The sequence below is a fragment of the Pezoporus wallicus genome, unplaced genomic scaffold (assembly GCF_028554395.1).
Source record: "Pezoporus wallicus isolate ANWC-B61680 ecotype Strahan unplaced genomic scaffold, APGP_CSIRO_Pwel_v1 contig_7505, whole genome shotgun sequence".
NCBI classification, from domain to species: domain Eukaryota; kingdom Metazoa; phylum Chordata; class Aves; order Psittaciformes; family Psittacidae; genus Pezoporus; species Pezoporus wallicus.
In genome coordinates, this window is record NW_026638908.1 from 1,752,226 (window position 1) to 1,780,013 (window position 27,788).

The 27,788-nt window shown below is 38.8% G+C and overlaps 1 protein-coding gene across 1 annotated transcript in view; it reads right to left on the reverse strand.

Annotated features, from left to right (window-relative positions):
• The window catches only part of LAMA4 (laminin subunit alpha 4), a 102,559-nt gene that overhangs the window by 23,921 nt on the left and 50,850 nt on the right, over positions 1–27,788 (reverse strand). The window contains exons 7-21 of the mRNA XM_057413197.1: positions 26,599–26,750; positions 26,344–26,454; positions 22,894–23,005; positions 19,796–19,963; positions 18,847–19,040; positions 16,883–16,999; positions 15,333–15,481; positions 13,169–13,310; positions 12,614–12,710; positions 11,680–11,796; positions 10,446–10,631; positions 5,489–5,628; positions 4,089–4,262; positions 2,921–3,063; positions 2,432–2,594 (exon numbers count right to left, since the gene is read on the reverse strand). Of these exons, the coding sequence (XP_057269180.1) occupies positions 2,432–2,594; positions 2,921–3,063; positions 4,089–4,262; positions 5,489–5,628; positions 10,446–10,631; positions 11,680–11,796; positions 12,614–12,710; positions 13,169–13,310; positions 15,333–15,481; positions 16,883–16,999; positions 18,847–19,040; positions 19,796–19,963; positions 22,894–23,005; positions 26,344–26,454; positions 26,599–26,750 (2,165 nt within the window). The remainder of the gene's footprint in view (positions 1–2,431; positions 2,595–2,920; positions 3,064–4,088; positions 4,263–5,488; positions 5,629–10,445; positions 10,632–11,679; positions 11,797–12,613; positions 12,711–13,168; positions 13,311–15,332; positions 15,482–16,882; positions 17,000–18,846; positions 19,041–19,795; positions 19,964–22,893; positions 23,006–26,343; positions 26,455–26,598; positions 26,751–27,788) is intronic.

The window sequence follows — 27,788 nt, forward strand, 5'->3', positions numbered from 1 at the left end:
GAGAACAATAGGTCAGGTAAGGCAACTGCAAACAAAAACTTCTTTTTGTAATTTTACAGGGAGAACACTTGGAAAAGGGGAAAAGGGTTAAGAGTTGACTAATCACAGGTCTTGCTCAATGTATTTGAATTTCTCAGTAGATATTTCATGTCTAATGTATAGGCACCCTTCACTACCAGAAAAATAATTTCATACCATGATGAAAGAGAGAGAAATGAGATCTTTAAGCCCAGAAGACTTGGTTTCAAAGTCTGTACTAGTGGCTAATTCTCAATGGGTATTATTTTGAATAGTTAGCAGGATATAGAAACTCCTTTTAACAAAGGTCACTGCAAATGGAATTTAAATAGCCACATTGGTGAGGGGAAAAATACAAAAGAATAAAGCTGGCAGAGCTCGTGAATCATTCTTTTAATGTTAAGATACTCTGCCCTGTACACCTCTGAAGTACAAGAGACATGATATTAATAACACCTCTTGTACTTCAGAGTCTGATCACGGCCAGTAACTTTTTTTTCAGCTTCTCATTATTTCCATTGTGCTTTCCATATAATAATAATAATGGTACGACAGCAGTGCAGAATGTGCATAGCTATAAGAGAAAATGAGACCCTATCTGCAGCACAGATATATTTGGTAAATGTCATTTTTCATTTTTCTCCTTCTTAGTAGCTGGTGCAGTGCTGTGTTTTTGACTTTCAGCATGGGAACAGTGCTGATAACACCAATGTTTTTAGTTGTTGCTAAGTAATATTTACTCTGACCAAGGACTTTGTGAGTCTCATGCTCTGCCAGGGAGGAGGGGAAGCCAGGAGGAAGCAGAGACAGGACACCTGACCCAGACTAGCCAAAGAGGTATTCCATACCACAGCACGTCATGCCCAGTGTATAAACTGAAGGCAGTTACCCAGAAGACTTAGATCACTGCTTGGGTCGGGCTGGGTATCGGTCGGCGGGTGGTGAGCGGTTGTATTCTCTTTCCTTGTTATTTCCCTTGTCATTATTGTTATTGGTGGTAGCAGCGGTGGTTTGTGTTATACCTTAGTTACTGGACTGTTCTTATCTCAAACCATGGGAGTTGCATTCTTTTGATTATCCTCCCCATCCCTCTGGGCGCAAGAGGAGGAAGAGGGGGGGAGTGAGCAAGTGGCTTCGTGGTTCTGAGTTGCCAGCTGGGCTTAAACCATGACATTAAATGATCATGTTTCCTTTTTTTTTTCTTTTGTTTCTTCTGTTCAATTTGTTAAGTGTGAGACTTGTAATGGGTAAGTGGTACATATCATATTTACAATGTATGTAACAGGGAAGAAAGGGCAAAAGCTTTTAGCATATAAGACTGTATATTAATAAATGAAAATGTGAGGTGTCCATTCTTAAGGGAGAGGAGACCTATATGCTTATGAAACAATTCCATGAATCCTTTTCTTCCCATTCCTGTTCCAATTTTCCTTCACTTTTTACTTTTCTCCTTTCCCCTGCCCTGCTCTGGAACACACCTGGAGGGTTCATTTGTCAGATTACTTCTTTTTTGTCTGTGTGCAACTCTTACTCAGTCCTTTTCCCAGGCAATTTACACCCAGGGCCCAGTAGTCTAAAATTCAAACCATGGCATATATCTGGTTATCGCGGTAATGCAAAAGCTCAAGAATATGTACGTGTATTGAGTTAATCTTTGGTTTAATGTTGCTAGGAGGGCTGTTGTGGAACAGTAGTTGGGTGTTTTTAACACCTACTAGTTAGCTTAGAGAATTTAATATTGAAAGTCTTTTTAAGTATGTTTTCATTCAGCCATGCAATTTTCATAGCCAGGGTTGTTCATAACAATTTCTAAATCCAAAAAGAGGACCCAGTACTTTCACAGAAGCACATAAGTGAGGTGCTAATTTGTGCTGACTATTAGGAGCTAGAATGAAGCGATTGTGTTCATATTTTTTGCATATGCAAGTCTTCATGCTTTTGGAAGACTGGATTTAAGCCAATGATAATTTGAATTCAAACAAATCACTACACTGCTAGGTTACCACTGTCCTAATATTAAAAATATATTACTTTTCATTTTTGTGACAGTTGTAAAAGAGAAATTGTAAGCACTGAGGACTCATTAGCATTGAAAAAGTTTGGTAGCCTGCAAATTTTGTTAAGCTGGACTAATAGCCCTTAATTTAGGCATACCACTTAACAGCTAGCAAGCTTTTTTCTTATTACATTTCAGAAAACTTGAACGACAACTAAAAGGGATCAGATCATCTGTATGATTGTGATCTATGAACACAGAGAAAATAGTAGTTTTCACAGTGGCTAGAGGATGGAGTCCTAAGATGATAAGTGACTAAATAAGGACATTTTATTTATTAACCATTTCTGTGTATCCAGCCCAGCAAGATAAGTTTGCATTATTTAATTCTGAATACGGAGTGTTTATCTGACCAACCTTGAAGTCTGGAGGCACTCCGCCAACATAGAAAACAGCATTTTCAGGTTCCAAATTAAGGAGAGAGCCAGGACCAAGAACCTCTCCCTTTTTGATGAATTTTTCTTCAGCTGTGCTGCTAAGACTGGGCACAGTTAAAAACATTTTGCCATGTCTTCCAATCCTGTAGAATGAAATTGCAAGGGAAGAGAGTTTCATGTTGATTAGACTTAAAAAAGAACAAGCAAGCCTCTAACTCCAGGAAGGGTTTGTATTTCCTTACTAGAAGACTGGTACTCTGGGGGCAAAGGAAGAGAGAAACCACAGACACTTTCTTTCCCCCACCCTGTAGTCCCTTGTGTCCTGGATCTCTAAAAGCAAATAGAATTTCCATTTACTTCAGGAGGAGTAGAACCAGGCACTGAAGACTCCTGATGCGCAGTTCTGATCCAGCCTTTTCTGTTTTATTTTTTTTCCTATTAACTGTTTGATTTGGGGGAATCGCTTTACCTCTCAATTTTGATGATGCTGAAGTAAGAAGGCCAGGTGCTGACTGGCTTGGCATCCAGGGGTATCTCCACGCCTTCGTCTCCCAGATTATAAATGTACACAAGGTTGTCATTTTTAATTGCAAGACCAATGTAAGTTTTTGCCTAAAACACCAATGGAGAAGGATGTCAACTTTGAAAGAGATTTAATACAGAACATTAGTAAAGATTGGCCTTTAGTAGACTAAATGACATCTTTAAATATAACTAATAAACAAAAGCTTCATTCTCTAAATGCTTTCTATCACCAGATAAAACTGTACAGAAAATGTCTCTGATATTTTACTTATACCTGTTTTGGCTGAGGTGAATACAAGATCATGAGACCATAAATTGGTCATGTTAAATGGGAAGCTGTTCATCAGTATTTATGCAGTGTCATATGCAGGAAATAAGAAGAAACACTTGTCTAAAGCTGAGGTATTATGCTGCAATTAAATATTCTGCCAAGAGGGGTTTCACTTGATTTATATTCACTAGACACTCTTTTTAGAAAAGCTTTGAAAGAAAAGCCTGCCTCTTTACCCTTCCTTAGTAACAGCTTTCCAGGATTATACCTGACCTGTGAGGTGTGATTCTTTTGTTTCTTTTAGGAACCACAATTTAAAGAACAATTATTTCACAATGCTTACAGGTGGTGAGAACATACACCTTTTCTAAGTGTTTCAAAGTAGTGAGGTACGGAGTTTAGAACAGCAATACAAGCCACAGGCACAGAAACCTGCTTATCTGTGACCTCAGAGGTTTGGAATTGACGCTGTCAGCAGCATAAACCTGATTAAAGCCTGGTCCATGAAAGCCAGGTGGGTGACATTAACTGCTTTAGTACTGGCAGCAGAGATAGCAAGTGTGGCTCACAGCAGTGACAATCATAGCAGCACTCTATATGGGCAATCTAATTTGCTTCTTTGAGAGAACCCTTCATTGTTTGGGGTGAGAAGTTTCAAGGACAGTGATTTCAGGAACCCTTGCTCTTTGCTTGTTACAAAATCAATGACAGGCATATAGCAGACACCTCTTATTTGGAAATACAGAGAAAAAGTGAGAAGAAAAACCAAAGGCAAATGAATTTAAAACCTATTTAAATTTACTTTTTTCAGGTATATAAATTGGCTGAGTTATTCTCTTACATTTTTATTTCCAAGGTACAAAATAAATCTGTCTGGAGATGCTGCCAGTTCTGGGTTGTCTTTCTGAAACTTGATGTACAAGCTCATAGAAGTGAAAGATTTCAGCTCCTCCACATTGATCTTTGGATTAACTTCAACAGCTGATTGGCCTCCAAACATCATAGAAACTTGGACCTGCAGTTATAAGGGTGCTAAGTGAGACACATTATTGCTGTCTGGGAACATTACTTACGGTAAACGTGCAAGAATACTTATCCAGAAGCCTTGCTTACAGCAAGAGCGGAATTGGCACCTTTATATTGGCCATGCAAAGTTGTGTGTTTATAACAATCACTTCTGGAAGACACAGTAAAGAACATGAAGGGAATTAATTTTAAAATTAATTAAAGCTCCTAATTAACTGTGCCTAAGCATATTCATAAAGTAAATTAAATTTCAGTAGGACATAGATATGTGTCTACTTGAATCAGGGCTACATCATTATGTATGACATCTAATGAAATTCTTACATAGCTATAAAACTTCTACCCATAATTTATTTCTTTGCTTTGGGAGCGGTATGACCAATTTTCTGTTCACAAGTAATCCTGTTATATTACTTACATTATAGTGATATATATGAGTTGCTAATAAAATATTAAAACATGTTCATTTTAGTTCAGAATACCTTCAACATAACTGAAATGTTTTCAAGTTTAAGCACAATAAGCCTGAATGACAAAATGCATTTAAAGAACAGTAAAGCACTGCACGCATACTGATTTTTCCTTTTTTTGAAGTAATGTGTGTAGACAGCATATTCCAGCACTGTGAGCATACAATAATGCGCTGAATTTTTTATTTCTTTGAATGCATTCAAATATAATGTGTTAATTTTTGACCTTGGTGTTCTTGCTACAGAAAAATCAGTCATAATTTATGTATGATAATGGAAGTGTTTTTCTTTATTAAATATGTGTAAGCCAAAGATTCACTTACCCTGCAGAAAATTAATTCAAAAGAAAAAAAGAGAAATACTGTCATCTCAGAAAAGTTTGCATTAAATTGCCATAATTACTACTGCTTGTAACTAATGTTGCTAGCTGAGTAATGACCTATTAGTTTTAGATTTAAATGGTTTTGTTCTTGCAGCCATCTTTAACTCTGTGCCAATTCCTTAATGAAAGTTTCTACTGCAGTAGCAGTAGTCTACCATGAATACTACGATAATGTTAATTGCTTGCAAATAGCAACTGTAAAGATTTTAATGACTTCCGTGGTACTTTGTTTACCCAGTCGTTGGGAGGTGACCATGTCAAGGTTTGAGCTTCTAACATAGTGCAAGAAAATGAGAAAGTGGAGCTCCTAGTAAGATGCATTTCTATCAGCTCTAGTAACCAAAAGTCCCATCCAAGTTTTACCTTGCTTGCCACACTCCTGGTCTGAGCAATTAACTCTCTGATTCGCTGAATGCTGGAAGAAATATTGTTTGCTGGTGCCCTCTGTTCTACTCTGCGCAGTTTGTCCAGGAGTTCAGGAAACACTTCTGTAAGTTTCTTCACTGCAGTTAGAAGATAAATGACAGCTTGTTTTATTTAATTCTCTGTAACGTTGGTTTTACACCAGGAAAATTACTCTTTAGCCTGTTAGGTTAACTCACCTGCTTCCTTTTATTCTAAGAACAAGTCTTAACTGTAGTGTGTGAGAGGCAGTGATTTCAGAAAGGGTAGTGATTTATCAGAATGTGGTATTGCAAAAGATTTGGAAAGAAGTTTGCACAAAAGAGACTACTTTTTCATGGGACTCCTAGGTACTACTGTGGAGTTGTATCTCTTCAATACTTTCTTCAAGGTGCTTTGCAAATGTTGATAATTTTAACCTTTTAATCTTCCTTCAAGGCAAATAAATGTGAAAGCTGATTTTACAGATACGGCAACTGGAGTGAAGGATTATTTGTTCAGTATCTCACTGGTTATCTCTGTCTGACCTGGGAAGTGTATGTAGCATCTATGGTTCATGAGATTTTCAAATTCAGTTTAGGGGAGATGTGTAGGTTGTTTCCCTTAGCTCTCAGCTGTGCATCTCTCCTAAAGGTTATCACCCAGACAGCAGCAGTAGCTGCAAAGGTGATCTGTCTGTGAGTGGTTCACAACCCACTCTGCTAACAGAAATACCACTGCTTTCAGACTGTGGTAACAGGCCTGTACCGTACAGTGGTAGAAAGCCTTAGCTGATGATGCATGTGTAGCTAAACTGTGCTTACTGCCTGCTCCAGCCCTTGTGAGTGGCAACTTCTTCAGCTTTCCTACCTACAACTGCCAGGGGTCATGACTCAGAGTCTTGGACCTTCACTTTCATTACTGTCCTCTGGTACATGTGCTAGTAGGATTGTTACCAAAGGGAAATGCAGGTGCTTCATTGTGTTCAATGGGAGAGAAGTCCTTTCCCAGAAAGATAAGCAGACAGAAAAATTACCAAGAAAGAAACATAACTACCTCTAATTATAATCTGATTTCATCACATCAGATTCCAATGACATGCTGCCCTTTGAAGGATGTTTACACATCACATCATTTTTCATCTTAATTAGATGTAGGTACAATTAGCTGAGTGTAATGAAATGCGATTTTAGCCACAAGCTACATGCATATAAGAAAGATCCAGTATTCATAGTTAATTTTTAATGACGTGGATTCACTATAAAGGTTAAGACTGATTTGTAGGGTTTGCAGTTATATTTTAGGGCTTTTAACTTGCATCCACTTGCTCTTGTGTTCTTCCCTTCATATTTTTGCTCTTGTCTGAGAAGATAGCAGGGAGACAGGTAGAAGAGCTACTCCTCAGATGTACTGAGACTGTATAGAAGGGAAGGGTAGCCTCCATTTAATTTTCTGTGCTTTTAGTTCTGTTGAATAAAGACTGAAGCAGCTTTTGCCCTCATTCAGAGCAACCCGGACTCTGAGAAGATTCCACTGAGTCCTACAAGTTTTGCTTCTCTTTGGATAGAGTGTAAAGCTGTATTTGCTACAGTCCTGCCCTCTCTTTGCCTGGCTCTTGTTGCTTGTGTTTTCCTTTCCAAGACCAGTGTAGGAGTAGGTTGTATAGAGTTTTAGTCTCTCCAGTTACTCCCATTAAATCCTGAAAGACCTTATGTACCAGGGCTCAGTAGTCAGATATTCTCTATAAAGCTTACTGTACTTTAAAATGCCATTACTTTAGCAAAACCTCAAAGAACTGCAATGAATTCTGGGTAACACATTAATTCCAGAATGCATTAAGATTCATACTTAAAAAATAAGTGTAATAGTAACCTTGCCTTTTGAAATTAATTTTCTGTTGGATTGAAAGAAAGCCCACGTTATTCTTAAAGTAAAAAATTGCAAGCTCAGCAAGTGATTTAACAAATTTCAGCCACCTTCATTTTTTTTTTAATAATCAGCAACTGAACTGGAATTGTGTCTGATGTGATACCTTGAAAAACTGTTTTTTCATCTGTTTGGAATTTGAGCTATTAAACCTGAAATACAGCTGTAACATGAAAACATAAAACTAACACCTATTACTACTATTACCATTATAAAATCTCACCACAAATCTCTTCCTCTTGTCCTTTAAAATGGTTTTCTTCAACACAGAAGAATGTTGATTTTTTTTTTCGTTTTTGGGATGAAGGTAAGAGTGAAAAAGAAAACTAGTCTTAACCAGTGATAAAATACAAAAAGAATACAAGGGGAACTGTCAAGGAGGAAATACCTTGACCATAAACTGCCAGCCACTTTCTCCTTGTTCTCCTTCCTAAATTGTCCTTCATCCTTCTTCCTGAAGCTCACTATGGTGATACAGGAGTATTCTCAGACAAGCAGCACAGCCAAGGCATGCTCTCACCCTTCCAAAACTCAAGTGCGAGCCAAGTACTCAAAGGCAATCCAGACATGACATCTTAGAGGCTTCACTTGCCATGGTTAATGTTATTGGCATGATGATCAGGTGTTTTAGTGTTTCAGGCACCTGCGTGAACATTTCTTGTGACTTTATTTTGGACTTCAGTGAACATTCCTTCTGTCAGACCAACCTCTCCTGGCAACATACACAGCTGATCTGAGAGCACTCCATCATGCCCTGGCATGTCTACATGTCTTCCTAGGCTGCTAATCAGAGTCACAGGTGCATGTGATTTGTGTACTACCTCCTTTGTAGTACTGATCCGTCTTCTCAGCTATTTCCACCTGAACTTTCTAGCAGAAAATATCATGCCTTAAAATGAAATATGCCATGGAAAAGCTGCCTCCACAAATGTAGCAGGGCACACATTGCTGTAGCTTGCACGTTAGCATCTCTCAAACATTTAGTCTGTGGTCAGCAGGGCCCTCTGGGCACTGTGATATGGTCACAATACTACCTGCAAACCCACTATCACAGAGCAAACATTTTTGCCAGGCATATCACATATTTGCTGAGCTGTTCTGTACAAACTCATGGTGTGTGTGCCATGTATGCCTTTTTGGGAACATAACCAACTAGGACAGCTGGGCCATGTTAGGTCTATCCACTCTTATGGAGCCTCTCAAATGCTGCTGGAAATATTTATTTCAGTATAACTTCTAGTATGAGAAGATTTTTTGAATTCTGAATGTCTCAACATTTCGAGCATGAAAATCCAAATGCAGTTTGTGTTGTTGCTCTATCTACTGAACTGGCGCCGGTAAGTGTTAAATGGGAGTCAGGTGTAAAGGTGCATAAAACCAAAAGCCTTCATGTCTAAGCTATAGCAGACTGTTTCTCTTAGAAGTTTTTCTTCATACCATTCCCTCCCTGGATGCCAATCGAATCCACATTTACATTATCAAAAACGAGAATTGGAGCTCATAGCCCACAGCTTAAACTGCCCTGTGCTGATCAAAAACATTTCATAGCAATGCAATACAATTACTGTTGTACTAACTACACCCTTATGGAGCTCTGTCCAGTGTCTAGCAGTGATTTTACCCATTCCCAGAGGGAGTGGCTCAGTGTTTCCTTCAGATAAAAACTCAGAGAAATGTGAGTTGCCTCCAGTTCTGGACCCATAGCTGGGATATTGAATAGTACTGAATTTTTCTTGCAGGGTGAAACACTTTTATGCAAGTTCTAGGGAGCACTCATTTAATAATCAAAAATATTAGTGTGAGGGTCTTGTCTGTTACTAAATTCTGGAAATAGCATGACTCTTGAGTTCCCCCAGTTTAGAGGGAAGAGTGAAGCTTTGAGGCATTAATAGCCCCATGTTTGGTTTGGTAACCCTAACACCATTTGCATTAAAATGACAGCCAAATTGCAAAGCTCCTGGCAGAAGGAGAAGGGATTTGAGGCAGTAGATGTGAGATTCAGACTTTCAGGAGATAGAGTCAATGGAGTTATGGACCTTCTCTGGGGCACTTTCAGGAGGCAAGACACTGATGAACAGTGCTGTAGGTGATGGTATGTATCATCAAATATATATAGGAAATTTCTTGTTCTGGCTTTCTGACTTCCTTAGCCATGAATAACTTGGGATTAGTGAGCCTCATGAGCAGAGTCAAGAATATATCAAGCAATAAATAGTGGTGATTGTCGGCAAGTTTTGATTCCGAATATTTTCACTTGTATATCAATTCTCTTGATTTCTTGATTCTTGATTAATTGTTCTTTTCCTTCTTTCACCAGTCACTTCATTTCAGCCTCACTCTCCCTGCCTCTTTTTCCACTCTTTCCTATAATCTTCATTCCAGTTTTGTAGCCTGCCTCAGTTTTTCTTTTGTTTTTTGATTTACCTTTGATTTTTCATAACTAACCTTCCAACTTCTCCTCTACTCTTCCTCCTCCCCCCGATAATAAAGTGGAATTAATGTGATGTTTACAAGCTTTTCCAGCAATCACCCTGCTTAAATATTTTATTTCCTCCCTAATCCTCTTTGCGCCCTTTGCTTAGACTACAAGCTCATCAAGTCAGGGAGCATTTCTGCTCCATATTTGTACTACTGAGAACAAAAGGGCCCTGTTTTCAAATGCCTCCTAGTGTTAAAGAAATAACTAAACTGCCAATTATAATAGCAAGAATTATTTGAACAAGCTGTCTACCATTCAGTGTGACCTTGCTACCCTGATAAAAATGATTTAGCAGCAAATAAGACTTCAGCCTTTAAATTGTTTAAGCTGTTTTTGGAAATGGCCAAGCATCCAACAGTTTTAAAAGTCTCTACTTTTAAGTTAACTTCTAATTTTTGAAATGCTTCCATGGAGGTAAAATGCTAGAAGATTATATGCTATGAATGTGCAATATAAACGATTCATACAGCATGATGTTGTGATGATCCCCTGACCTTTTACTGCTAAGGAATGGCAAAAATCAGGTCACCCTACCTGCATCCCCAGCTGAATGCACAGCACTGTCGTATGCTGCTGAATTGTGCTGGAAGTCTTGCAGGTTTTGAGACCACAACCTCACGTTCTCATCCATGGGGGTCGTAGCTTGTGTTACTGTCATGGTGGCACTTATGGCCTCTGCAGTCTTTAGTTTAGCTTGCTCCAAACGTTCTCTGGCGTCCTCTGCAAAATAGATAGGGGATGAGAAGAAATGAACTCTTTCAAAGATTCAAGCGAGCTATAACAGTACTTAGAAAGTGGTGTGGCTAAGGGGATTTTATCTTCTGCAGAATGGGGACCCAAACTTGCTCGGTTGGTTTTCTCTTTATTTCCGCAGGGAATATTCAAAACTTCCTGTGGTTGGTCTACAATCCTACTAATTGCTAAAATCTAAAAACCTCTCTTTTTCATTCTAGATTGTTAGAAATTTTCAGTGTCCTTGGATTTTGATAGGTGTTATGTAGGCAAAGAAATTTGAACAGAGATGAAAAAATACACTGTTTTTCATCAAGTTTTTAAAAGAAAATGTAAGCATTTATTGAATATTTTTCATGAAAGTTATTTTTGAGGAGAGAAATCCAAGACACTGAAGTGTTTGGGGTTTTTTTGGTCATACGTGACATTTTGGGAGTTCTGTTTTTCTTTTTTTTTTTGAGTTACAACCACTGTATGGCAAAACCTATAGCATTTTGCATATGATAATGTATAGGGGAGTAACCCCAGCCATTTTTAGTCAAAGTTAATAAGGAAATCTTGACCATGTCAACTTTGAACACCTTCAGATATACTTGCTTGATTCTCTATGATGTCTCTTTTCTGAAAAACTGAGGTGGGGTTTTGTCAATCAAGACTAGCAGTAATTACTTCCCAAATGCTCTACTTGGTAGGTGTGATGTGCACATGAATTAGATTTTGGCTATCAGGACAATAAATCCACAGACTTGTAGATTCTCCAAGAATCCTCAAAAGATCAACAAGAGTAATACAGGAGAGGATAATTTTAGTAAGAAGAACCAAGAAGAATGTTGATAATTTCAGCTGACAAGACATAAAGCTTCATTTTGAATGTTTTAAAGCTGGATGTTTGCTGTCTGCATCTTGTAGTTTCAAATTCCTTTAGGGCTCCCTGGGACTGAAATCTTAATACAACTTCATAGGTTATATGCAAAGATAAAATATGCTCTTAAATGTATGAGATAAAGCATCATCAAGATGAAGTTCCTCTTACAACCTGGCTCAGCTGATTTTATTTTTGTGATGGCTCTCATCAGGTGGCTTCGCAGAGCATTCATTCTAGCAAAAGTGCCATTAACATGCCGGCTAGTGTCTGCAATGGTTAAATCATTACCTGTGGGGAGAAAATTGGAGGTATAGTTGAGTGGAATCAAAGTGGCATTTGAAAAGGTAAATTTTATCCTGTAGAGGTTTGTTATTAAGCATTTAATACACCACAGGCAGTATACTATGGCCTCTTTTTGTATTAGCATAGTAGCAGACTTGACTTCACATAATAGAAAAGGAAAACAAGCCTTGCAGCCCCTTGTGGATAATGCTTGTGGCAAGCATTATTTGCTTGCTGCAGGGTGTCTGAAAAAAATCTGGAGACCTGTATCTCAGTCAGTACTGTTTCTGTTTGCTTTACCAGAACTGCTGAGAATACTCCAAGAAATATACAGTAAAAGTTTTAAGGAATTCAGAAGGTCCTGAAGAATTGAAGAGCTAATTTCTGTGACTTTAGAGCTCGCTTTCATTTTCTGTGAAAAAAGGCCAACATCTCTTAACATTTATTATTATACTTCAGTGGTGAAATCCAGCTTTCTGAAGACTTAAACTGTTGTGAATTGATTTCAGTTGACCTACTTGATTGAGTATATTTACCAGTAGACAACTGTTTGCAGGATCACATATTTAAACAGTGACTTGGATCTGAAGTGGGCCTTCTGTTAACTTCTGTAAATGAAATAAACTTCCAGCATCTGGCAGGATGACAACACATGAACTACTCAAACTGTGATTGTGGCCATTTCAAGTACTTTGTGTGGTAACTTCGCTCAATACACTATTCTGTTACAGCACTAGTTCTGCCTTAGTGGTATGCTTTTGAAATTTCTTTTAGCATGCATGTTTATAAACTGACTGGGAAAGTAGAAAGGATGTATATTTACCGTCATCTGCTGTCCGATGTAGCTCCATGGCTCGGTTGAGAAGTTCTTCACTTCTACCTTTATGGTAAATAATCTGAGTATCAATTCCAACTGCAGCCTGCAAGTATGTTCCAAAAAAGAAAGTCGGAGTAATCATAGACCCATAGAATGATTTGGGTTGGAAAGATCATCTAGTTCCAAACCCCTGCTATGGGCTGGGACACCTTCCTCTAGACCAGGTTGCTTCAAGTCCCATCCAGCCTGGCCTTGTATGCTTCCAGGGGTGGGGCAGACACAACTTCCCTGGGCTATCTGTTCCAGTGCCTCACCACCCTCACAGTGAAGAATTTCTTCCTAAAATCTGTCTATACTTAGGAACAGAAGCTGCGTCTTTCTAAATACCAGGCGACTTTAGGCTTGCAGAAAAAATCAGGAAATAATAGATGAAGCAAAATGTGCAGTGAGAAGGTCAATGCTGACATTTAAGCTATTATTTTTTTTTTCCTTCCTATACTTCAGTGTCTGAAGTCCCTACAGCTTTGCAAAGTAAAAACTGACATTATGAAAATTACTTACATCTTTGACCCGGTTTGTTGTGTTCAGTGCCAGCAATGCAGCTTTATTAGCTTCTTCAATATAACTGACAATGTTTTCATACACATTTGAAGCATTTATTGCCCTTTGTACCAAGCCGTTTGTATCAACACCATACAAATTCCTGTTAAAAACAAAGTGGAGGAAGAAACCAAGCTGAATCAAAGTAGTTTCAAATTGATTAATTTTCTTAATATTCTGTGAATTCTGACTACACAATCTTACACATAGATATACTGGACCTAAGTAGTATTCTCTTCACTGTGTATAACCATTTATGTCAATCTGAAGCAGGTGAAAACTATGTGGATAGAAGGTACTTCCCAGTGGCTTAACTCTCGGAATTTTTCTCTTAACGTCTGCGTGAGCAGCACAAAATGACTAACTCAGCTTTTATCTTTTTCAAAATCTAGATTAGATATTCCATAAATTAACAGAAAAACAGATCTATCAGTTGTCGTTTAGGGATAACTCATGGCCATGAATGGAAGGACTTGCGTGCCTGTAGTTAGGGAAGCTGTATGAGTGGGCTCTTTATATTTTCCAAAGGTGGGTGGGAAAAGAGGGGAGGATTAGATGAAGAATTTGAAAGTTTGCAAAAAGTTACATTTAAAATTGCAAGATAGATAGCTTTGCTGTCATGGTAGAGCTTGATTTGCATATGAGGTGGTAACTGGTCTTCAGGGGAGATTCCAAACAGCAGGTGGTTCAGGACTCAACCTTCAGCTGTTAGCAACTTTGAATAAATACTATTTTTTAGTATTTTTATGATAAACAGATTTCAGAGTATATGTTAGACATAGACTCCAAATTCATATGCATTGACACGTGTGTATTCACTTCAAAGTGTTAGCACATTGAGTGATTATTAAATTTTCAGATTCAGTGTTATTGCAAGAATTTCCTGCTATTTTCCCCTAAGATAAAAGAAACTCTAGCAACAGCCTAACAGGCTTATAAAACAAACCCATAAACCCAAAATGACTTGAAGACAGGCTAAATGTTTTAAGGGATTAAAGTTTCACTGCTGGACAATCTTCTCAACAAATAAAAGAGTCAGCACATTTCCATCTGTATATTTCATAATTATTTCTGTTTGCTTTCTGTTAAATTCCTCATGTGTTGGACTTGGTAGTAATTTTTGAATTATTTTAGTAAGGGATGAAGGCTGGCCATATGGGGTATTTTATTTCAAGAGACTCTGCTGCCCCCATTTAGCTGATCTCAGACTGAGCATACCGTTCATTTTTTAGCCTGTCTGTAGTTTGTGTGGCGTTATAGAACAGTTTCAGATGTCAGCTGTATACAATTGTATAAAAGAAAACCATCTGTTATTTTTTTCTCTATTTTAATCTCCTATCTAGGGCATACTAATATTAAGAAGCAGCTGATACTTAGATAATATACTTCAAGACTAATTTTATCTTCCAAAAGCATATGTCCATGATGTTGCTTAAGGTTGATTTTGTTGAAATATTTTATTTAAGTATTTATTTGTAGCAGTGATTTTTCCATGGGCAATCCCAATTGCAAATAAAGTCATATTTCAAACTGTCTAGGTGTGACTTTTTAGAAAATGGGGGAGGGAATGGGGAGTGTAAGTTGATACATTTAGTATCTTCCAGCAAAATAGGAAGACTCACAGTCAGTTTTTGGTGTTACAGTGAGGCAGTTACACAGGGACACAACCTGTTGTGTATCACAACTACTCCAGTTCTTGAACAAAAATTATCCCAGATCTCAGTTTGTAGCCCATAATGCTAAACGGTTTTTAATGTGAGTGAACTGACATGAGAAACATCTGCAAATGCCATTTAATCTGGCTGTATTATTTTATTTACCAGTAATCTACCTTTCCTAGTCTCTTGCTATGGGAAGAGAAGAACATGCCAGATTAGCAAAAGGAGAATGTCATTCAAGATATATGTTTATTCTTTGAAAAGATAAAATAGATTTTGCTTAGCTCAACTTCAGCTGTTCCCTCTGGACCATGACAAGTACTTCGATACGTGACTTTTAACAGTAATTTGCTTAGTGTCTATTTACAGACAGAATACTTAATGTCACTGTGTTTCTGCTTGTCTTTTAGTTCAGCTGTTCAATAAGTAGCATGTATATGACAGAGTCTGCTGAAGTTAAATTTTACCTGTCCAGCTCATCAGCAAGTCTTCTTAGGTTGTGTGCATGTTGCATAGCCTTTTCTACTAAATCCTCATCAAACAGAGACAGATTGGCTATTTTTTCTTGCAGTTCCTTTTTTGCTCCATCTATTTCTGCGTAGAACCCTGACGCATTCTGAACAAAATATGGAAGGAAGGAAAGAAGATGAAAATTGTAAAAAATAAAGTCTGTATTTTGATTGTTATATTTTATTTTACCCTTTATATCATTAGAAAGTTGTTTTCGGTTACATTTTAAAAATGTAACATGGGTTAGTCTAATTTGTAAATCAGCCCACCTTAATACTTCCTATATGTATGTATAGGCAAGGAGAAGTAGTACCCCTTTGCCTTAGCCGTACTTCTTTCTCATATGAAATACTTGTGGGGAAGAGCAAATGGGCCTGCATTCACCTTCTCTCCAATACACAAGGCTGCTGATATGTTACAGGGTTATAAATGTGGCCTCAAAATACATGAAAAAAGGATAGAATGGAGGGAGAGAGAAGGGATGAGTGAAAGAAGCCCAAAAATGCTTATTTCTGATGAGGATGGAAGATTTACAATGTTCACATACTACTTTCTTCCCTGTATTGTGAATGTCCCCTGTGTGTAAGCTTATTCACAGGAGTGGAGGACCCAAAATGATAAACTACAGAAATTTGTTTTGCAGAAAACACAAATTTCTGTTTTTGTGCAAAAAACAGGAGAGGGAGAAAACAAATCATACTGCTTGATGGCCAGGGATGGTTATAAAGCAATCTGTCTTCTTTCTATTTTCTCAAATCACTTTTCCAAAGAAAAATTAAGAATTTTTTTATATTTGCTTTTGTGTTAAAAAAGAAAATTGGGCAACTACGACCAAAATAAATATGGAGAATTTTCATTCCTCTTAAACTATCTCAAAATTTTAATACAAAACATGAAAAAAAAAAAAAAGCATCTTTGTTAAATCTTTCAGTTAGCAAAATCCCAGGTTTACTTTCTTCATTTTCTTTTCCTAGAAAGTGCAAACCCCTAAAATTTCTAAAAATATCTTACAACACCTTGTCTCATTCAGATCACTGGATATTAGCCTAGAGTTCCAGAGGAGGAATCCTATGAGGCAATCTGTTTACGTATGTTTAACGCTCTGACACTGGCTTGTTTTAACAGTGGTATCTGGGATCTTTAGCCTTCTCCTGTTCTCACTTGCCAGTGTGAGAAAAGGAATTTAGCATATAGTGTAGCCTTTTACCAGAGCATCTTCTGGCAGCTGCTGGTAATGAAATGATTGAGAACTCCACAGCAAAGTCTTTCATTCAGCTTTGCCTCCAGTCAGGCATCCTTATAGTACAATTATTTTTCCAAAGCAGTAAAGTATAATTACAGAGCTTTTCATCTATGAAGACTTCTTATACTTTTCTGAGGGAATATTCATCAGTATTTCATTGAAGCAGTGTGAAAAAGGAGATGTTTTTATTTAGTGGTCTACACACACAACTTAAAAGTTAAAAAAACAGGACATATCATTTAAACAAGTCACGGAGGCACCTACCTTTATTATCTCACTTAATTCAGAGTTGACTTTTTGTGGTCCTGCCAAAATATTTGTGGCACTTAGCAGAATGCTATTCACTTCATCAGTTTGATCTTTTACTTTCTCGTGTTGTTTCTACAGAAAATGAGACAAGATGAAATCAAGTCCAATACTGTCTCTATTGCTAAGACAGTGTTGCCATTTTTATTAAATTTATTGAAGTTAATTCAAAAGACAAGGTGATGAACTAAATAGATTTTAGCCAAATTTGAAGTCTAAGTAAGTTTTTCCCAGACATCTCTAATAGCTGCATAATGTGACTCTTTGCATTTTCTTGTCTTTGTGAAAGATATGTTGGATATTTAAAAAAATTAATTTCATTTTATATTACAGCATGAACAATTATTGGAATGAAGCATTATTCTCTGCACTGCCAGGAGAGACAAATTAAATGTGGATTTTTTCATAGTGGTCTGGAGACTAGTTTTTGATCTGGAAGTTTTTTAAAATCTACAGTCCAAAGATCTCTTTTCCTTGTCAATAGTAAAGCTGATGTGAACAATGGCTTGTACAGCATCTGCCTTCATTGTGAGTAATAATGAAGATCCAACTGGCTAAAAACAGTGAACAATGCTACTACACACTTCAGGCTTTGCTTCATAAATGTGAGACAAGCTGCAGCTTGGCACTGTAATTATGAAACAATGGAACAACAAAAGAGGCTTTGTACATAAAGATCCCAAGCTGCTTGTAGATGAATTCACACGGACAGCATGCCTGATTTCTCTATTGAATTATTAGACCTTCCACATCAGCATGAACTTCTAGCACTGCAAGTTTCAAGAGCTAAAACTCAGCTACTGATGCTGTGAAACCCAGAGGTCGTCCCGAATTTGCAAGATTGTTCTCCATATCACAAAATCGTGCCCTAAACTCCTCTCCTTCAGTATCAAAACAATTTCAGCCACTGAAATAAAAACAGTTCTCTTTGTCATTTTGTTCCTTGCAGAAAAAATAAATGACAAGTTTTAGGTGGGACATTCTGGTGGGACAGAGTAAGAGTCACAAAATTTCTGGGAAGGGAAAAAAAAAAAGTCTTTTTGTACTGCTGATGGATTGAGTACTTTTTTTGGGATAAGAGACCTGAAAATTCAATTTCCTCATCATCCAGATGGGATTTGAACCTAATACCACCACTTACAGGCAAACATGCCCCACTTCAGTGCTGTGGGGGACAGGTCTCCTTTGAGCTCTCCTCTGGAGTGGTCATAATACTGAAAATATTAAATTGAACAGAGCATAAGGGAAAACTGCTATAGCCTTATAGCTAGGCTGCTTATCCAGCAAGTAGGAAACCTTGTTTCAAGGTATCTGTTGCAGAGCACTTAGAGCATGGGTTTGATGGGTTTGTGCTTGAAGATGCAAGGACAATTGTCTGCCTTTCCTGAAAAAGTGGGAATGCATTCTGTTTAACGAAAACTAGAGAGAAAGTTTGGATAAGACAATATGAATGCCCTGAGCCCAGGGCATGAATGCAGTGCAGAGTCTTTTAAAATAATTTTTTTAATGGAATATAATTGCTTTTGTGAGCAGGAAATTCTTCCATGTTGTCAGTACATAATTGGTGAAAACCACCACAATATTTATAGCAGCCATGATACATGGAATTTTAAACTTCTTGGGTTTTGTTGAAACACACCTTCTAGTTTAGGCATTAGTATCCATTTCTCCCTTGGCCTGCAGAGACATGCTGTGCCAAAACTTGTCATTTATTTTTGGTTCATGAGTAAATAATAGCTCCTTGTACCTCCACAACTTGTTTCGTAGAACTGGAGAATCAAATTCATCCCACTGAGTAGTCCAAGAAATTCCTTTTTGGTGTGATGATTCATGAATCTAAATTGTTTATAAGCTACTATTTTAAACACCAGCAGAGATGGAGTGTTCCAGACAAGAGTTATGATAAATGCACTGCACAGTACCTCACGCCTTTGAAGACTGGCTGTGTTTTCTTTATTTATATCATCCGTTTGTATAACATAGTTAAGCGCCTGGTCTAATGCCACCTGTAGGTCTGACAGCTTCACATCCTGTTCACTGAGCTGCTCCAACACATCAGATACTAGAGATCTGGTGTCGTTGTACCTCTCATGAAAATCTTCAACTTGCAGAAGCACTGTGAAAAAAATCAGAGGCCACTGATTAACCTGAAGCTTGGATTTGTGACATAACTCACTGATGCAATAATTTCTGTTGCTGTTATTGAGGGAACAGTAAAACACATTTGTTAAAAGCTTACTTGGAGGATCATCTACCTAGATTTTACTTTCCCACACATTTTGGAAAGGAAAGATGCCTTTCGTTTTAGTGCTTCATTTTAATCCCGTTAATTTCCCCTCTCAAGTAGCTATTCCTAAAAGAAACTAGATTTGGCTTTCCTTCCTCCTAATTTGTTTCTCATTCTCACAGTGAACCAGGCTGTTATGGAGAAGACAGTCCTTATTGTACTGGGGCTCTGACTCAAGTTCACCAAGCTGTGAGAATTAGGCTGCCACTCTTTCCCATACCAGCAGTTATTTTCTCTCTGCTGGAGTTTACTGTCCCTATGGCAGAGCTGGCAGGCGGGGAGGAAGACGTTCACACAAGCAATTCCAGCCATGGCATCAACGTTCCTAAGCAGCTATTGCTAAAGTGCTGCAGTATGCAGGCACTCACAAGCACACACATTTTCTGCCCATTCTGCCATGGGGGTAGCAAGCGCCAGCAGAGACTTGGGGCAGGCATTTGGAAGCAGCAGCATCTTTGGCACACTAGTTGGTGCTTGCCAAGTGCCTGCTGGTCCTCCCCAGGGGCTCAACAGTACATCCAGCACAGCCCAACCCATGCCAGCTGCACATCAACATGTGGGTGAATGGAAAACTTAAAACTCACACTCCTCCGCTCCATATTCTTCCTCATGTGCAAGTTGCTTCTGATTAGTGAAAGGCTTACGGCTTCTGATCTCCTTCAGCATCTCCTCAGCCACACTCAGCTTCTGGGCAGTTTCTTCAGGGCTCAGCTCTTGCTGAATTGCATAGTAGTTCATCTTGCTGCTGATTTCTGTGGGAAAAAGGAGCACATGGTCAGTCCAGCATGGCTACAGATAAGTAAAAACTGTGGAGTACTTTTGTGAATCCAGATCATGATGATGGCAAAATAAAGTTTTAATTGTGTTCTAACTCTATAGTAGATAATTATTATGTTTAATCCAGTCTTAAAATTAAACCTGTAAATAAATCACTCTTCCTGGCATACGTGAGGGTCTTGTCAGAAGAGGAGATTAAACAGGCATGGGATGTGTGCATTACTTGGCTTATTATGAGTTCTGTGGCATGTAGCAGGCTGGGGAATTCATCCAGGATTGCGGTTTTTAAGTGTTGCCACAAAAATGTTATGTTCATTAAGTAACAACAGAAGCAAGGAGACTGAAATAACCTCTTTTTCCATCTTAAAAAGTTCCTGAAGAGGTAACATATGGCTTCTGGCCTGGTACTGCCTTGCTGGTTTGGAGACAGATACTATTTCAAGGTTTTGGTCTCCATTCAAAAAACACTGTTGGATCACTGCAGCTGAAATTGAGTTTACCCTTCTCCAGTGTAGGTGTTACAAAATTTGCCCCTTTCTCACTGTGTTGTGAGTAGTTCTGGCTTGCGTTCATCACTACTTTTGTGGGTAATCAGCGCTGGCAAAGCCTGCACTGTGAATACGTAAGATTTTTATAAAAAATAGATGTGTAATTGTGGCACAACTGATTCTTTGGCAGAGTATCCTTGTATGCAGTTTCTTGCTGGCTCCTGAGCTCATTAGTGAAGCCTTAAAGGCTCATACCAAGCAGTAACCGACCATGACCAGCAGCTCCATGGATTTCTTTTTCCTTCTTATGCTGGCACATGCATGTGTGCGTGTGCACACATAGGCCTTCCCTTGAGCAAAGAGTGGCTTTCCTTCTACAAGGGTAGAATAGCTGTAGAAATAAAATGTGACAGATGGCCAGAGAGTCAAAGGCAAGATTTAGCATCACAGGGGTAAGAAGGTTGTAGAAATGTACATAAGTCTGGTCTCAGCCTGCCTCATGTGTGTGATGGTATATCTTAACTATGTTTGTTGAAATAATGATTGAAGCACCCATGGAGATGAGGATAAGCAAGGATAACAGTTGATATGTTACTGCCCTTCCTTATACAAGTTGCCACAGAGCTTTCAATAATTGCTTTAAGACAGAGCTAATCAGATTTCTTAATCAAGTATTTCTATTGTAAAAGGACTGTTTAACCTCAACTGCCAGCTAGCCTTTCTATTCTGGTGCCATACACAGCTTTTGTATACTGTTGGCTTTGCCAAAGCTGGGGGAATTCAGTGTGCTCTCCAGCAGGATGGAGGCCTTCATGATGCAGGTGTACAGGGGATCGGTGCTTCTGAGTACATTTAGTTGTGGTTTTATTGCTTTCTGTAGGTGCTGAAGAAGAAGCTGCAATAGGTTTAATCTCAATTTCATATATCAGCATGATAATGATATGTCATAGGTATTCCAGATGAAGGTGGTTGTCTTTGACTAGGGAACCTTTTCTAAGTGCAGTTGTGCTTGCGAAGGTGTTCACTGTTGTTGTTTATCCTTTGATATATAGGGCAGTAAAAATTCTTGAAAATGCAAGAAGTTTTGCAGGTTCTAAATAATAATGAAAAAATCTTCATCTGGGAAGGTGTAAAATGCATACATTTACAGTCAGAAGAAAAGCTATGTTTTGAAATTTATGCTAGATATAGAGATGCTTTTATTGCTCTAGCGTGTTGCCCAAGGATGGACTTTCTAATTTTTATCTGCATCCCCTCACATCGTATTGACAGATGAGCAGGATACAAAGGCAATAGGTGACAGTTTGTCCCACATTTTAACATGAAAAAGCTTTTGTTTTCACTCTTTTCCTAGTTTTGGGAGATCTTCCTCATCGTGTTTACCTCTCCTACTGTGAAACAGCATCACCATAACCATTTCTGACAGCCTGCACCAGCCACACAGTTTACAATTCTGCCTTTCACATTTACGTTTAGAAGCAGCACTTTCTTTGTGGAAAAAGAAGGCAATGAGGATGCAATTTTCCATTCTATTTCTGTATTTCAATCATAATAATAAAAAAAAAGAACAAGAGGAGAACACTTAGTGTGTAACGCTCTGTAGATGTGTCTGGACCCAAACTCAATTGGAAATTCTGGTCAGATGAAGCAATAAGCAGCTTGAAAAGAAACTCACCACCACCTCCCACACTGATCTCGGGGAAGCAGTAACTTCACAAGTTTATTTACTATTCAGTGTCCTTTTCTGTTTAGAAGCATCTGCATGAAGTTATATGAACCCGCATAATCCTACTCAGCAACAGTTTGCTAAAAGGCAAAAAAAGATTTAAAGTAACACTCACTGGTGCGATGGCCAGAGTTTGTCAGCCTGAACTCACTGCCATGGGTTGAAAAGGGAAAGAACAATTTAAATAAAAATCGGTCTAGCAAGTCATATGTCCTCCATTGCTTATCAGCAGCATGGAAAAAGTGCACTTGCATGAACCTGCTGACAATTGAGGCATGGAGCACTCTCGTGACCCATCCTGTGCTTGTGTCTGTGGTTCCATCCAGCCTCAGTCTGATACTAACTTTTTTTTCCTCAAGTGTATATAAATACCTTGAGCAGCTATTCAAACAAACAAAGGCTACAGGCTAATTTAGCTTGAAGTACTTCATGTAAACCTACTTACTATTATTTTGCTCTGTCAAAGAGAGAAAAAAGGAAGAGAAGCTCTTGTTCTGGGGGTCAGCCCATGTCAGCCCATGGTATCAGTTGTCTTTTAAGAAAGATAAGTTTTTGTAATGGCATTGGAGGCTGCAGGAGCCTCATGTGCGGATTGCTTTGCGAGAGTGCCCAAGTGCTGTGACATTTTTTTGCTGGAGGCTTCATTAATACATTCTTGACATTGAGCTGAACCAAAAAGAAATCTATTTACCTTGAATGTTATCCCTCATATTATTGAGCTGCTGCACAAGCTGAGTAGCATGGTTGTTGGTCTCCATGGTTTCCTTCTGTATCATTAGGCCTTTGCTGGATGCTTCATTTCCCTATGAATAAACCATGGGAGCTACACATTAGATTTCTTTTCAGATCCATATGCACATGTGAGGATGAACAGTGCAAACACACATTTTGCCTTCTCCTGATGTGCATGTAAAAGTCTCTTTATCACATAAAGTGGCATTTACAGAGGTGTTTGAAGTGAAGGGCTGTCAGTCTTGTTGGTATTTGCAGAATTGCAGAGTGAGAGATTAAAATCTTTCCCATATTTATCCATCATTTGCTGCAACCAAATTGCCATAAATTATGTACAGTTGTGAAACACCCATCTGCTGAGTCTCCTAGGCATTCAGCAGGACTGGCTTATGTTGCTGGATATGGTGTTTCCTGAGTAAGCATATAGACTGAAGAATCAGCTCTCAAGCTCACAACCATTTTTAGATCAGTGTCTCCCTCAAGTGAAGTCCCCAACTCTGCAATTTGTTAAAATTAAGAAAAAGCAAGAGGATTCAAAATACAAGAGCAGAGTGTTTTGCCTCCTATACTATATGATGTTGGAGGGTGTACTCTGCATTGTGTTCCCTTACATGTACAGGAAACAAAGGGAAACATAGCTATCTTTCCAAGAAGGTCACTGACTTTTGGAGTCCTTAGACTTAATTTTCACTGGTATTTTCCAGGAAAATTTGGCTGCTGTGCCATCAGTGTTCCTAGACCCCATGTAAGTCTGCACCACATGCTTGCCACTGGTAAGCTGTTTGATTCAAGGTCCCTGTTAGGGCTGCATGAGCAGAAATTCCCCTTGTAAAATTAGTTTCTGGACTTGGAGTGCCGTAACACTTTTCAAGCCGGAAGATGCCTGGCTGTTGGTGTGCTCGCTTCATACTTGCTTAATGAATCCTGCAGGAACTACAGAGGACACCGCCGCTGCCCCTCAGCCCTGCAGGGCTCAGCCGCGCCTTGGCTGCGGGCTCAGTCCCAGCCAGGCTGCCCCGGTCCGGGGAGCCGGTTTTTTCTCGGGGTTTGCAGAGGCACCAGGTGGCGCTTGAATGCAGGGTCAGGGCGGCCAGAGTCTTCCCAATAAGGGTTTATAGAAAGGCTTTAGTTTTACTTCTGTTTACTTGGATTTTTAGTCTTTGAAGGGCAAATTGCTTGATAGCTATCAGGGTTTCTTGTGAATGCTCTATTGCTCAGCATCACCACTTCATGCTTATTTTAAGCAACTTGTTACTGTTTTTACACATATTTGCCTTTTATAATGCTCCTTCCTTGCCAGATTTTTCTTTAACACATGGGAAATTGCTCAGACAGGTTTGCTGATTGATTGCCATGAGATTGATGGGATATACACCTGCTTGACAGAGGGGTGCTCTTAGGGACCTCAAATTCCCACTCATTCATGAGTACAAAGACTCATCCTGAAATTACTAAGAGCCCCGGAAGGAAAAATTCTCAGCTCTCCCAAGTCTCTGCCAAGCATTCAGGTTTGAGCTATGTGCTGTTTTACTCTGAGCTCATCCCAAACAGACTCAGGTAGTTGCAGATCACATGTACTCTTCTCATTTAGCAGAACGATTTGTTTACAGTTGGTGCATTCATCCTGCTTTTGGGGTTTAGATCAGAATCTGCAGGAATCTCTCAGACACAGGGATGTGCACGTGGAATGCTCTAAATGGAAGATGCATCTCTGCAAAACCTACTCAAGGCTCTTGCACCGGTTTTCCATGAAAATGCCATGAAAGAGCAAGAAGTTCATTATATTCAGAGTTCTTACTGTGCTCTTCCTTCCACTGTGAGAGTCTGGGGCCATTATTTCCATGCCTTTAGAAGCAATTATAAGTGTTTGTGTGGAATAAGCAGTAGAGATAGATAACCAGAGAAAAGACCAGAGGGAACCCTGAGTTCATTGGTTTAGGAACAAACTGAGAAATGAGCTGAGAAATCCCCAAGTAGTACTGAAGATGACAAAAACATTGTTATCCAAATTCACTAGATACTCCTAGAAAACATAATTCCTTAATCATCCTGTCTACCAGCTGAGGCATGTGAGCTGTGCTGGATTTTCACAGGTACAGAGGAGGGTGTATGTGTGAATTGGTTTAATGAAACCTCCTTTGGACACAGGCATAATCTGTAATACCACAGTGTCTTTTCAGCTAAGTAAGTGCAGATTAAAATCACCCAAACCCAAATTTTCTCTTCTACCTCTCTATACAAACCTTTCTACTCTTCCCCCCCCCCCACTTGCTCCTGTATTTGAGTTTTAGTGTAAGGTATAAATTTAATTTGTCTTGTGAAGGAATTGGTAAGTCAATATAAGGATGGCCATTTTGCAGTAAGTGTCAAATATACACTAGTCCTACTACAGCTACGGTTATCTCTGAGAATAGTGATGTATTTCACTAATATATATCTTAGCAACAGAAAGATGTTTAATGATATCTCCTTCAAATAGAGGAAAAGCAATTTTGAACAGTATTTCTCTCTAAACATATATCATATCAGTATTCTAGTGTGCAGTGAAAGTATTACGTGTGCTGAGAGTAGATAAGCTCAATTTTATAGCCTGGCAAATGAATGTAGATGCAGCATTTATGATTACAATTGTGTTAAAGCATGTTTTGAGTGCTGAACAGACTCCTGTCTCAGTGTGTTCATGAAAAGCCTTTTAAACTGGCACTTTTGTAATATATTTTGAAATGTCTAATTGGGGCTAATTTAATTATGAAAGCATACATGTAAAAGAGATATAAGTCAATCTGCATTAGTTTAGTATTGGTTACTTTGCTTAATTAGAAATCAAAATAGAAAGGCAGTCTGTGTATCTCAGATCAAATGTTGTGTAAGGTGGTAGGTGGGATCTCAGATCCTGAGGGGAGGATTTTTGTCACTGGTGACAAACCCATGATCACTTTCACCAGACTTTGGCCCTACATTCTTCCTGTTCTGGGAAGACAACTTCATAGGTCATTTATGCTTGTAATTCAGAGCTAAAGTAAAGTAGAAAGTTTAGAAATAGAAAATAGAAATAGAGAGTTCACCCAGCTATATTTTAGGGCACTACCACTCCTGTTGTGGTACCTAGAGGTTCAAACTGGATGCTAGGAAACGTTTCTTTACTGTGAGGTGGTCGAACACTGGAAAAGGCTTCATAGAGAGGTGGTTGATGCCCCATGTCAGTCAGTGTTTAAGAGGCATTTAGACAATGCCCTTAATAATATGCTTTAACTTTTGGTCAGCTCTGAAATGGTCAGGCAGTTGGACTGGATGATTGTTTTAGGTCCCTTCCAATTGATGCTGTTACAGTATAGTAAGAGCTCACTCTAGCATGCAAATATGGCAAGCTGCAAACCATCAGAGGTCTGGCAGGGGGCTATAAACAAACCTGTTCATCAAGTGTTGCTGCTTCTCTCAGGAGATCATTCATTTCATCTGCAGCATCATCAACCTGGATGGTCCAAAGCACAGCATGGTTCTTTTTGTTGGACATTGCTGCCTGTATATGGGGGGGGGGGGTGAAAGTCAGTGCATCTGAAAACTAATGATTTATCTTGTGAGGGCAAGGATAGAAATTTACAGGAAGGGAGTAGAAATTCATAGATTAAAATTACATAAAAAAAAAAGTCATCAATATTTGTACCTGGAGATGGGTTGTAGTGAGGTTCAGGTCATTCAAGCGCTTTTGAGCTGCAACACCTGTAGAAATGCTCAGTAAAGTCGATTTGCTTTCATCGATAGCCAGAACTGCTAATCGGATGTCATCTGTCAAATCCCAAATACATTTGTCACAGCCTGATGAGAAAATAAGAGAGTATCATTTTTCTTTAGTGTTTGTGTCAGTTAACAGCACATACCTTGAATTCACATTATGGTGATCTTGCCCTATAGTGTTTCCTTCTCTTTCTCACTGATGGATCCTGATGGATACCCATTTTTCTTTCTCTTTTCATCCACCCACTTCCGAGGTCCCACAGTGCAGTCATGACACTTCCAGCTGAGCAACAGCAGCTGGGGCTGCTCCAAGAGGCTGCCACAGCGGCTCCATAATCAGTAGGGAGAGAGAGGAGGTATTTCCTGGCTATTCCCTAGAGGCTGTGCATGTTTGTTGCCTGAAGGACAATAGATGAGGGTCACAAAACCAGCTTCATTTTGTCAGAAGCCTAAACTCTGTATTTAAAACTTTGTGGTATGAGAAACAAGAATGTCCAGCAGATGGACTCTTGGCTGCCTATTTGATTAGGAAGGCAACTTGTAAAAACACAGTTATAACGTTTGGAATATGCTTGCACAGAGCTATATCCTCATACCTGCGGAATGCTTGCAATACTACCTTGTTTTTAGTGACATTTGTGCCACTACTAAATGCAAAAGACTTAGGTGAATGTGAAACACTGATTCCTGCATAATTTCTTGCTTGATATTTTACAGTCGGTATTCTTGATGGCATCAGCTCCCAAAAGTTTTCCTTCTGGTTGCACTTTCAGGCACATGACCTGTCTTCTTGGGAGCCAATTTAGGAATCCATATGTGTGACATTTTACTGCATTATACTGTGTAATTGTACTAACATTTGAAAAAACCATCAGTGGTTACCAATTATTACAACACAGTGCTTCTGGAAACTCCCCAGGCTTGCTGTCTTTAGAATAGGGGAGATGATAGTGGAAAAGCAACTGATTGATGGATATATGTTGAATTGCCAACAGCAACAGTTTATACTAGATGTACAACTAGAAAACCATAAATTACGTGCAATATGGCAAAGGTAGAGTTGTGATGGCAGCTTTTAGGGACAAGATATTATTTTGCAGTAACTGCATCTCAAAGTCT